The 13,216-nt window shown below is 48.3% G+C and overlaps 1 protein-coding gene across 7 annotated transcripts in view; it reads right to left on the reverse strand.

Annotated features, from left to right (window-relative positions):
* Positions 1-13,216, reverse strand: part of Ccdc60 (coiled-coil domain containing 60) — a 163,420-nt gene that overhangs the window by 52,673 nt on the left and 97,531 nt on the right. For all 7 annotated transcript variants that reach the window (NM_001360004.1, NM_177759.3, XM_017320898.2 and 4 more), the window contains exons 3-4: positions 11,807-11,977; positions 2,551-2,658 (exon numbers count right to left, since the gene is read on the reverse strand). In NM_001360004.1, coding sequence (NP_001346933.1) covers positions 2,551-2,658; positions 11,807-11,977 — 279 coding nt within the window. The remainder of the gene's footprint in view (positions 1-2,550; positions 2,659-11,806; positions 11,978-13,216) is intronic.

Consider the following 13,216-nt stretch of genomic DNA (forward strand, 5'->3'; position numbering starts at 1 on the left):
ACACACACACACACACACACACACACACACACACACACACACACACAGAGATATACCCATATATACACACCCATACAGACACATACACATAAAGACACTCATGTACACCCACTCCCAAACATACATGCACACATATATACAACTCCATACACACAGAGAAAGACACATATACCTGTACACACACAGGCATGCATCCCCCTCACACATAGACACACACATGACACCCACATACATACACCACCACACATACACCTTTATACATACATACCTATACACATACACACACAGATACCCATACCCCCCCACATATATACTCACACATACACACCCATATACAGACACATATACCTGCGCACACATACACGTATACCCCCACATACACTCATACACACAGACACATAGCCCCCATACACACACCCACACACACTCAGCAGATACATATATGCTCACAGTTTAAAAGTAGTAAAAACAAATCTATAAAATACCCAACTCCTCCTCGCTCCGCAGTCTGAGACTCTGTGCTCTGACTTTGCTACCTCATCTTCTCAGGAGTTTGAGTCTTTCCCTCGCTCCCTGTATCTGCTCTGCTCTTTTGACCAACTTGGTCCATGGAATGGCAGAGGGCTGCTGAGCCTCCTGTGAGTCTTTGCCTCCGGAAGCCTTGGGTATCGAGGCCCTTCTTCTTAGAATCCTTCTTAGGTACAGTGTGGACAAGCCCATGCCGGCCCGCACTAGATGGTAAGAGATAATGCTGTCATCCTAAGCAACCGATCAAACAAGAAGGCAGACCCCTCCTGGAGCAGCTATGGTGGGTTCGCCCAGCACTCTGTAGACTTGGGGGCAATGGGAGAGGGTTCTGTCATTCCAAGTTGAGCAATCCATCAACACACAGCGGTTCAGCCTGGCCAGAACCTTTCACTAGCCAAGGAAAAGAAGCGACCAGCTTCTAAGGGGAAGGTTGGCAAACTACAGCCACTGAGTGGGCATGTAACTCATTTCCATAATGAAGAAAAATCTTATCAGAACACAAACAATATATTCCAGCCTTGTCCCTTCTGTACTACAACGGTAAAGTAGTTGAGAGAGAGAGAAAGAGAGAGGGAGGGAGGGAGAGAGAGAGAGAGAGAGAGAGAGAGAGAGAGAGAGAGAGAGAGAGAGAGAGAGAGATCATTGTGATCTGCAACACCCAAGACATGTACTGGATACGCCGGGGGATAACAGTAAACGCATTCCTGTAACACCCGCCGTGTGTTGACAGTCATAATGAAAGCCTATCTAATACACCCGAGCTGGGAGCCAGGGGTGAAGATTCCTGTTGTGAGAGACCCCTGGCAGGGTTCACTTTCCCATCTGGCATGGAAGAAAACAGTTTCTGCTCACAGCACTCAAGGCTCAGCGTGGTTAACCTCGTTTCTCCGATCAAACAGCTGGGGAACGGGACCTATTTTTCTAGGCCTCTCTTCCCGGTTCCAGATCTATGTGAACCTCATGCTTCCAGAGGGGCCTACCCGTGGGAATGGTGGGGAGGAACGTGGGCGCTTCCCAGAGATGGCGGGGAGGAACGTGGGCGCTTCCCAGAGACGCTGTGCTTTTCCCAAGAGGATGCTTTAAGGACACCCAGCTTGGGCTGCCGGTTGGAACGCTCATGATGAGTGAGTAGTTCTACCAGGAGACCCAGATAAATGTCCGTAAAAGGTGGGCAGAGGCCAGTTGTGATGTGGTGGGATTAGCCTTGACTATTAATAAGGGATGAGGACATGTTCCGTGTGTGCTGCTGCTGACAGTGGTGAGCGAAAGCGGTGATGGTGATGATGGTCTTGGCTTGTGAGCTGAGGGTGCTGTTGACATTTGTTGGGCAGAGTGGCCCAGGATGCTGCTTTTAAATAGCCAGTGGGACACAGGAGAGCCCCTTCACAAGGAGGGTCTCTCAGTCTCCACACAGCATCAGTGCAAGGTGAGACGTTCTTTCTACCCACCCCCCACCCCCGGTGAAGCCCTAAGGACTTGTGGCTCTCGGAGTAGACAATAGAGGACCCACATGCTAAGGTTTCCGGAAAGCAAGCATGCTCTTCGGAAGGTTGCTTAGTCTTTTGAGTATCATGGGATGTGGAGGAGGTCATGACTTTAGGCATGGGGCCGCAGGGGCTTGTGGGAAATAGCTCCTCCAGTCTTGGGGGGGGGGGGAGTGATCATGACCCCTGAGCCTCAGCTAAGTTTTTTGTTTGTTTTTGTGTACAAACTCTGTATTGAGAGCTCAAGGCAGATTTTATCTTTGTAAATTATTTGACTTTTGAGGATCTGGTTCAGTGGGGGAAGGGATGACTCGGGCCCCTGCATATTTGCTGCTGGGGTCTAACTTACCACATCTTCTACTCTGTCTATTCTGTTTCTGATGTTGTTTTGTTTTTATGAGCCAGTTTTGCTGGCTCCAGCCTCCCTGTCCCTTTCAAGGGGACAAAGCTCCTGATGCGTTAGCTCTCAGGGTCCTTTTAGCTTCCTTCCCGTTTCTGACCCAGCAAGGCTATCAAGGAGGAGGTGGGGCCGGCTTACACGTGAGACTCAGGCAGGGAGGGCGCCATGAGACAGCTGTGGATGGGCGTGAACGGGCGGATGATGATCCCGGCCTCCAACTTCTTTAGCTTCTCACAGTCGTAGGTACTGAGGGGGAGAACAGATAGGGGAGCCGAGTGAGTCAGGAGCGAAGCACCCTTGAGGCTCATCTCTGTCAGGCCGTGAGTGACACTGGGGACTGGACACCTACGGTGTGCCTGGCAGTCATGCTAGTGTGCTGGGTGAGAATTCTAGAGGCAGTAGGTGAACACAACACATGAAAAGAAAACAAGGCTTGCCCCGCCAGAGGAGACCAGAAAAGAAACAAGAAGGTAAATTCCTTGTTTCAGAGACACCGGATGCCTCCTTGAGGAGAGGGAGGGAGGGAGGGAGGGAGTGGGGGGGTGGGGGGAGAGGGAGGATAGGTTGGACAGGAGGAGAGAAAGAAACCTGTGGTGACTTGCTCACTTCTGGGCTCCCAGCCTGTGGGACTGTGTGGCTCTCGCTAAGGGCAAATCTCCCCTTATTAGCTGGTCCTCTCTGGAAACCCTCTCCCAGACAAAGGTAGAGGTGGACACTACACATTTCATAGGCGTTATTCAATTCAGTCAGGTTGATAACCAGGACTGACTAGCATGCTTTCTGACTCTGTTCTATGCGAAGGGTATTTTTGAGACCACATTTCAGTGTTCCCTCCCGGGTGTTGTCGACTCCGCCCCCCTCCCCCCGCCTGTCTTCACAGAGGAGGTTATCTCAGCTACAGAAAATGGCTTTCTTTCAAATATTCCTGCATCATAGGCATTTTCTCTTATAACTGAATTTGGCTTGCAGGTGTTTTAATCAGACCCCACCTCATATGGGTGTGTGTGTGTGTGTGTGTGTGTGTGCATGCAACTTAATCAACTACCCATGTTTTACATTTTAGACATTCCTTGTAAATGTTTGTTCCTTAAGACCTTAAAAACGCTGGCCACTCTGGGCCACATCTCCACTGAGTATCAGTAGCAGCTGAAGATTGGGAGTCCTGCCTGCTTCTCTGGGGTCTTGTGTCCCAGGCTTGGGAGTCACTGCCTGCTTCTCTGGGCCATACACCCCTGGTTTGAGCACCCCTGGTTTCTCACCCTCCCGTTCCCTTGAAGCTCTGATTACCCAGGAGCCCCACCTAAGTGTTTTCCTTACAGGATCACTCATGGGCTCCTGGTTCACTGACTTCTAGCAGTGGCTACTGAATATCTTCTCTGTAGGGGCTGCAGATGTCACAAGGAAGGAGGCTGACCCACCCTTTCCCTTCCTGAGACTTAAGAGTCTTGTGAGGGTCGGGGGTGGGTATAACCAAGCTCACGACAGGGCTAGGAGTATATAGGGAGAGTATGCAGAGTTTATAGCCTAACACTGGCTGTAATTCCCCCCCCCCCACCAGGGAGTCATGACAGTTACAAAGGACAAATGAGAAGTGGGCCCCCATACTTTCCCTTCTTTGGCTTTCAGCTCTGTGGTTGGTTGACACAATAGAATTTGTCAAAAGTGATGCTGTCACACAGGGATTCACACAGGCATCACACAGGACGCCTCTCCGTCTTGTGTCCTGGGATGCTATTGACATCCACTCAGCTCTTCAGAAGACAGGGCTGCAGGGAGAGATGCACTAGGCAGTGTGAGGGAGCCATCTACTTTGAGTGACCCTGACTGGAGGGATGACTGTCTTTCCCCTCTGACCACAGACCTGGGAAAGTTGTATTTGTTTCCTTGACTTAGTACGTTTTTTTTTGGAGTAGGTACTTCACGACTGCATCAATGAACCGGAATCTGAAGGTCGAATGGGATTAACCAGGGAGGATGGGCTGGTACTGGGAAGCTGCCGCAGGGGGGCATGTGGTCAGAGGGGCAGGAGGAGGCTGTGCGCCCAGGCAGGAGCGTCACGCCACAAGCCACAAGCAAGGCTGTCTGGGCCTGTGAGCGTCTACCCAGATTTGTCTTTTTCCGCCCTTGAGAGGGTCCTGCTGGGAGCAATTGCTCTTTTTTGAAAAGATTACCCTAGCTTCATGTGGGGTCATGTGGGGTCATGTGGGGTCATGTGGGGTCGTGCTGGCATGTGAGGACCAAGCACCTTCCTCTGGGGGATCTGAGGACAATCCTGGGGTCAGAGAGCTAATTAAAAGATAGCTAGCCCCAGAATCTAGGTGCCCCAGTTTCAATGGGCATTGACCCCTTTTTTGACACTGGAGCTGGAAAACAAACAAACTAGGAATTAAAAAAAAAAAAACCTCACTGGCAAATGCATCTCTGTGTTCTGTCCTAGTGAACATGGTTACATGTCCCACGGTGACATGTCCATGTCTCCTAGACCTCACACTCTGAAATCCTTGGTTTGATGACTTCTTTTGATTCCAATAATAAGACAAATTCCACTCCCCCACCACGGGTTCCTATTTATTTATTTTTTGACCTGAATCTGTAGCTGGAAAACAAGGTCACTGAGCATAGTGGGAGTGGGGGAAGGCTGTGGGAGGGGGGAAGGCTTGCAGGCAAGGATCTGTGGTACATGCATGATTGTACCTCCTCTTTGCCTAGTTTGTCAGACTTAAAGCTTTTGCCTGCAGTCACTTAGATCCTGAGGTGTGTGTGATTATGTACGTGAATGCATGTGTGTATATGTCTCTGTGCATGTGTGTATGTATGCATATGTATGTACATGTATGTGTGTATGTATGTGTATATGTGTGTATTATGTATTTATGTGTATATGTATAGGTATGTATGTATGTGTGTATGTATATATGTATGTATATGTATGTATGTGTATGCGTGAATGTATGTGTGTATGTATATATGTATGTATATGTATGTATGTGTATGCGTGAATGTATGTATGTATATATGTATGTATGTGTCTGTGTATATGTGTGTGACCTTTGCTTTGTAAAAAAAAAAAGACTTGACTCCAAGTCCTACCTTTGCATTCTTGAGACCTCTACATTGGAACCATATTTTAGAAGTCAGGCTCTTAGATATGGGATGCCTTCATGGAAATTAAGATTTTTGTGCCAAGATTATAAGGAGTTTAGCTAAAGGAGACCCAGAGAGGTCAAAATCACTTTGTTGTATTATAGTCTCTGACAGCCATCGTGTGTGTTCTATACGCTGTGATCTGTGCTGAGCTTCGTTTCCTGTAATCCTCATAGCACGCAGGGGTGTCTTGTCCCATCCATACGGGTGGAATAAATGGAGACTCAGGTCTGGTGAGCTGCTCAAAGGCCAGCAGTTGTAGAGTGGGGTCAGGACTCAACTCCAAGTCCTACCTGTGCTCCCACCTGTGATGCCATCTTGCTGTGGATAGTCTCTGAATGCTAATTCGTAGAGCAAGCCCCAGCCCTGCATTTGTTGCTAGACTCATGGAGTGGGCAGCCATTTATTTTAATAACTGGTTTTGTCCGGCTTAGAAACCCTACCAGATAAGACTAACCAAACCAATAAAAGGAATAAGCATAAACGTATTAAACTTTAAATAAACCATGTCTTGCATACTCAGGGGGAATAAGAAAGGACTGGAGAAAGGTGTTCTCTGACTGTGGATTCTATGAAGCCTCTTCAACATTTTCCTCTCCTTATTTGGTGCAGGCTGGGCGGTGTCTTAGTCAGAATTTCCATTGCTGTGAAGAGACACCGTGACCAAGGCAACTCTTACAAAGGAAAACATTTAATTGGAGCTGGTTTATAGTTTCAGAGGTTCAGTCCATTATCATCATGGCAGGAAGCATGGCAGTGTGCAGGCAGACATGGTGCTGGAGATGGAGCTGAGAGCTCAACATCTTGATCTGCAGGCATCAAAAGGAAACTGTTCCACTCTGGGTGGAGCTTAAGCATAGGATACCTCAAAGCCCGCCCCCACAGTGACACACTTCCTCCAACAAGACCAAGCCTCCTAGTAGTGCCACTTCCTATGGGCCGAGCATTCAAACACGTGAGTCTATGGGGGCCATACGTATTCAAATCACATTCCACTCCCTGGCTCCCATAGTCTCATAGCCATAATAAAATACAAAATACATTTAGTCCAACTTCAAAAGTCCCCATAGTCTATCATAGTCTCAACAATGTTTAAAAGTCCAAAGTTCAAAGTCTCTTCTGAGATTTATGCAATCTCCTAACTGTAATCCCCTATAAAATCAAAGTCAAGAAGCACATCACATATTCCCAACATCACAGGATATACATTACCTTTTCAAACCACAGGGAAGGGAACATAGTGAGAAAATACTGCACCAAAGCAAGATTGAAAACCAGCTGGGCCAACTCCAAAAATCTGAATCCTCCAAGTGTGATGTCAAAACGCTCTTCAGATTTCCAACTTCTTTCATCTTTGTTAACTGCAACACACTTCATTCTCTTGGGTTGGTTCCATTCCGTTAGCAGCTTCCCTCAGGAGATGTCCCATGGCTCTGGCATCTTTAACATCTCAGGGTCTCCAAGGTAATATGGGTTTTGCCTTCACCTTTACACAATGGCCTCTCTGGGCCTTCATGCAGGGACACCTCTGCCACATGCCTGGCCTCAGTGGCTTTCCTTAGTTGCAGAAGGAAATTCCATCCTTGACCCTAAATCCATAACTATGTGGCCCAAGCTGCCAGGTCCTGCTGCTTGCTGGGGTTGGACATGGCCCCCTTGTTCAGTCACATCTTCACCAGCTTTCCATTTTCCATGGTTTCCTTCACTGCCTAAGCTTGGCTGTCCTGGAACTTGCTTTGTAGACCAGGTTGGCCTTGAACCCAGAGATGCAGCCTCTGTATCCTGAGTGCTAGGATGTCCATATGTTTTCCCAACTTCATTAGTTAGAAGCATCCTTAGTCGCTATGCCTGGACCTAAGCTTTTCTTCAATTCCTTTTCATAAGATGGAAGCTTAGCTAGGTGGGATCTTGCCTGAGGTTGCTACTCCCTCAATCCATTTAATATCCTTGAACACAGGACTTAGTTCCATTCCCCTTTAATCCTCGAACCACACATTTTATACTTCTCCTTCCTAAGCTTGCTATGTTCCATCAAAATGCTCGTCATAAGAGTGAACTACAGGACAGAGTCTATGCTAGGCTATTTTGAGATTTCCTTTATCAATGCAATTAATCTAAATCTCGTCACCTTAGCCTCAGGCAGACTCTTCAGAAAGGGGCAAAATGCAGTCACAGACTTTATCAAAATACCACAAGAACAACCTCTAGGCACTAAAATTCTTTTCCTCTGAAACTACTTGAGCCAGGCCATACGAGTTCAAATCACCAATGTCTTCCGTATTCCTACTAGGATGGCCCATTAAGCCCCACTTTAAGCATTCCATTGCTTTCCAAATCCAAAGTCCCCAGATCCACATTCCTTCAAACAAAAACACAGTCTGGCCTATCACGGCACTACCTTAGTCCCTGGTACCAACTTCTGCCTTTGTTAGGGTTTCCATCACTGTGACAGACACCATGACCAAGGCAACTCTCATAAAGGACAATAGTTAACTAGAGCTGGCTTACCGGTTCAGAATTCAGTCCATTATCATCAAGGCAAGAAGCATGGCATCATGCAGGCAGGCGTGGTGTTGGAGAAGGAGCTGAGAGTTCTACATCTTGATCCACAGGCATCAGGAGACTGTGTTCCATACTGGGTGGAGCTTGAGCATAGGAGACCTCAAAGCCCACCCCCAAAGTGACACACTTCCTCCAACAAGGTCACACCTCCTAATAGTGGCACTGACTATGGGCCAAGCATTCAAACACTTGGGTCTGTGGGGGCCATACCTATTCAAACCACAACAGGTGGCTTCTTCATTAGATGCCAGTTTCTGCAAAAAGGAGGGAGAACTTTAGTCTTTTTTTATCCTAGGGCAAGGCTGCAGCTGATGGGCAACCCTACGAGTCCGCCACTGGTTAACATGTCCCCATGGGGAGGACGACTTCTATCCTTCCACAGCAGCAGCAGACTTGTGATTGATGACTGTGGGCTGCATGCTTCTGTGCAGGGAGCAGTGCGGACTCTGAATCGTCTCTACTCAGTGTGCTTGAGGTGATAGGGCCTCGTAAAGATCCCAATCCAACCACTGCACATTGTGTGAGTCTACTGAGATGCCACACTGTGCCCTATGAATACACACAGTTTGTATGTGACAACTAAGTGAAGGACACTTTTAAGAAAGAAAACACAGTACCGCCCTAGTCACATTAGCTGGATACTGGGGTTTCCCGTTAGACCGATCCTGCTGTGTCGTTGATGTATGTCTTGGCATCACAGGCCATGATCTGCCAGCATTATGGCCCTGACCAAGCCTCCACTCTCTGGAGGTGTTTTTGTTTTGTTTTTCCTTCTAGATTCCTGGTTACTCTTTTGACTGAAAGGGATAGGTAAAGTGGAGTTCAGGGTGCTGTGTGTCCACATCTTTCAGTACATCACTGTTTGGTGCGTAATAAGAATTCCTCAGATTGTGGTAGTTTGACCATGAAGGGTCCCCATGGCCAACAAGTCTGAACTCTTGGCCTCCAGCTGGTGTTGCTGTTTGGGCACGGTGGTGCTTGTGGTTGTTGTTGTTGTTAGAGGAGGAGGAGGAAGAGGAGGAGGAGGAAGAGGAGAAGGGGAGGAGGAGGAGCCTTAATTGAGGAACTGGGGCACTGGAGGTGGGCCTAGAGCCTTTTCAGATCAGATCCACTTCCTGCTCACCCTCTACTTCCTGAGTGCAGGTGCTGTGTGACCAGGTGGCCTCTGGTCCTATCTCCATGCTTCCCCACCATGATGGAATGAATCCCTTTGGGATTTTAAACCAAACCAAGCCCAAACAGAAACTCTCTTGTCATTGGCTCCTGTCAGGGTATTTTCTCACAGCCACAGAAGAGAAGAGATCAAGCGATTTTCTTTCTACTCTCCTGTTTTCTTTGAACCTGGTCCAAGGCCTGATAAAGGAACCATTGATGTCTTGCTAAAACCTTCTGGTCATATCTCATGAGGCAAAAACTCCTGAAAGTCCGCCTTCTGCCTCCCTTTCCTCCTGAGGAGGGCTCCCTCAGCTCTGCTCTTGGCTATTCTGAGCCTGCTTCTGGAAGGCAGCCATGCTCACCACTGTGCCAACCAAGCCACCCCACCTGGCCCTGCTTCCTGGGGTGAGTGTGCCATGGCCATCAGAAGTTCTCCCGAGGGGTGGCTCCCAGTAGGAAGTGTCGATGACGGGCTGTAAATCATAAATATTGTTCTCTCACCTCAGATTGAATAAGTAATTCATAAATGATGAATGGATGACAGCTGCCTTATTTTGAACAACCTTTTGGATGAAAGTAATAAAAAAATGCTAGACAAAATGGGGGAAAAAAAAGGAAAATTAAAGAGGAAAACTTAAAGGTGGTAAGTGGCCATTGACACTGTGGGAGAAGCTAGTGGGCCCTAATTAGCATGGCCACCAGACCGTCTAGCCAGCATGAGAGGTGCCAGTCACTCTCCCATAGCTTCAGAGGGCAAGGAGGACAGAAATGACTGCCCAGGATCTGTACCAAGGAGAAGGCTCAGAGGAGGCTGGGACGAGTGGGAGGTAGATAGAACTGTCTCAGTCTCCATGATGTCTGACTGTCACCTGGAATGTTGGGCCCTGCTGTCCTCCTCCGACCCCTGACGGCTGCTCACGTGACCCCACCTTCAGTGAGCACCAAACTTACAGTGTTCAGTGAAGTAATACATACAAACATCACATGTGAATCTGCCCACAGGAACTCCTCTTCCTATAAGATGTGCACATCAGTCTGTCTTTAAATTATTGCCTTGATAACAGAATTTGGGTAAGGATGGAGAGGAAATTTGCTCAACCATAGCTGCATGTTGGAATCACTGAGGGAAACTTAAAAAAAAAATGCTGCGAACATGTAACTTCCCACCCATGACAGAACCCATTATAGCTGGCTTCGATGTAGTCTAGACGCCGGTGGCTTAAAAATAGCTGCAGGTGATTCTTGTTTTATATATGTGTGTGTATATGTATATATACGTATGTGTGTACATATATGTATATACACACATTTTGGTCTGTGTATACACACATATATGTGTGTAAGTATATGTACATATATATCTATCTATATTGCTTGGAGTCTATGTATGTATATAAATTTGTATATATACCCCACATATATATCTCTGTATACACATATGTGTGTGTGTGTGTGTATACACTATATGTTGAGGCCACATAAAAAGCCAGATATGGAACTCAAGTGTCTGTAATCCCAGCATCCCCCCAGAGAGATGGGAGGCCAAGGCAAGAATTCCCAGGAGCTTGTGAGCCATTGAGCCTCCAATACACAGCAGAAAAAATGACAGAGCTCCTGTCACAAGGTGAAGGCAACACCTTGACTTGTCCTGACAGCTGACCTGGGGCTGGCCTAGGAAGAACCGGCAAGGACTGGGTGCTGTTTAGATTCAAAGAGGTCAGAGTGGACCTGGAGTCTGGATTGCACCAGGGCTATCAGAACCAAAACCAAGCAAAACTCCAGAACTGCAAGAAGGAGTCAGGACAAGTCAATGGGGGCCCAAGGAGGACTCTCTCCAATGCGGCTAATAGATTCTTGTTTTGTAGGAACACCACAGAGCAAACCCCCATCCTGCCTGCTGTGCTCGGTGCCATGGTTCCTCTGAATATTTTGTCTGTGTGAGCATCCCAGAAAGGACTGGTCTGGGGATGGCCCTCTCCCAGCTACGAGAAAGGCTTCCTGGAAGAGAAGTGCCTTTACTCAGAAGTCAGACTTTTCTGTGGACCGGCAGTGTGTCGAACTATGGGCCGAGGCTGGCGGTGCAGGTCAGAGACACTGATGTGAGATACAATGAGTTGGCACATGCACACGCTAAGTGGACCTAGGAGAGAAGTGTTAGGCATGTGGGTGACTGAAAGCTAGGGGGTACCAGGGGGAGGCGGCACTGAAGATGGCTGTTGAGTCCCAAGCTTTGGGTGGAGGGGGACTTGAGGAGGGATCAGAGTAGGAGAAGGTGTGGAAAGACAGGGAGAGAGACACATCAGGGAACCAGCAAGGTTTCCTCTGTCCCTCTTTATAACCACCAGACAGGAGAGTGGGAGTGTGTGGCAGAAGATTCTACACTTAAGGTCAGAGAGTGTGGATGGCCAGGAGGGCTGGGCTGGGCTGAGGAAGGCATTGAGCTCCAATCTGGGCAAGGGGAGCCTCCCTGAGCTAGCCTTCAGCAGCGCCCTGCCCTGCCTGGTGTCACCCGAGGCCTCCTCTGCCTACTTACGCCAGCAGGTTGTCCCTGCAGTGGATATCTGAGAACTTCTTGGCCGGCTGGAACTTGTTTAGCTCCTCCTCCTTCAGCTTCTGGAGTAGCTGCTGCTTCTTTTTCATGGCATTTTCCTCTCGCAGGATGTTGAAGTAGCCTCGGCCTATCTTCACACACTGGATCAGGAAGCTGGAGGAGAGAGCAAGATGCGGAGGGGGACAGGGGAGGAGGAGAGAGGAGGACGAGAGAAGAGAAGGGAGGGGAAAATATCAAAGATAAATTCTTAAATATATTAGGACAATAACCTTCTGTCTTTGGATCAACTAAAAGGCACCACCAAGCCCACGGAATATGGTCCTTATATACGAGGCTGTGTGTGACCTGGCCCCCACAGGCTACTCTTCTGTGTGCGACTCTGGGAGGCTGTGGGGATTCTGAGATGAGGGAGTAGTTGAAACAGGTGGGTCATGACAGAGGACCTTTCAAAGTTCTCTCCAGCGTTTGGTTCTGCTTCCAACCACTGCTTCCTGGTCAGGCTGAGATGTGAGCGGTCTCTGCCACCTGCTCCCAGCACCGGCAACTGAGCTGCACCCTGTCTAGCGGTCCCCGCCATGATGGACAGAATCTGTGAGCCTGAATAGAGCTTTTCCTTCTGCAGACTGTCCCTGAAGTAATGAATATTTTCTCCCAGACAGAACCCAGCTTGAGTTCTGTATCTGTCTTTCACTGAAGGCCTGAGACAGGTCATTTAATCCCTGGGATGCTGTTATGCCTCCGACTTGATTTATGGAAAGTGCTTCCTACCATGGGCCTGCTAAAGGATGCTATGAGGAGATACAAAGATCCAGAGCCCAGGCCAGGGAGGCCGGGGAGTCAGTGCCTGCTACTCAAGTGTGCAGACCTGCGTTCAGGACTCCAGAAACCATGTAGGAAGACCAGAGGTGGTGCATGCTCCTGGGGGTGGTGAGACAAAAGCTCACTGGCCAGCCAGTCAGGCTGGAGTGATGCATTGTGGAGGGACCCTGCTTCAAACAATAAAGATGAAGAATGACCAAGGAAGATTTCAGGCCTCCACTCGAATGGAATTTACAGGCATGCGTACTAGCATACAAGCATGCACACACACAGTACTAATCACCTGCACACACATACACACACAAACACAGTACCAAGCACACACACACAGAGACACACACACACACACACACACAAAGACATACACATGTGCACACACACAGTACCAATCACCTGCACACACATACACACACAAACACAGTACCAAGCACACACACACACACACACACAAAGACATACACATGTGCACACACACAGTACCAATCACCTGCACACACATACACACATAAACACACACACAAACACAGTACCAATCACATAGGCATACACATGTGCACACACACAGTACCAATC

This window comes from Mus musculus, chromosome 5 (genome assembly GCF_000001635.26).
Source record: "Mus musculus strain C57BL/6J chromosome 5, GRCm38.p6 C57BL/6J".
NCBI classification, from domain to species: domain Eukaryota; kingdom Metazoa; phylum Chordata; class Mammalia; order Rodentia; family Muridae; genus Mus; species Mus musculus.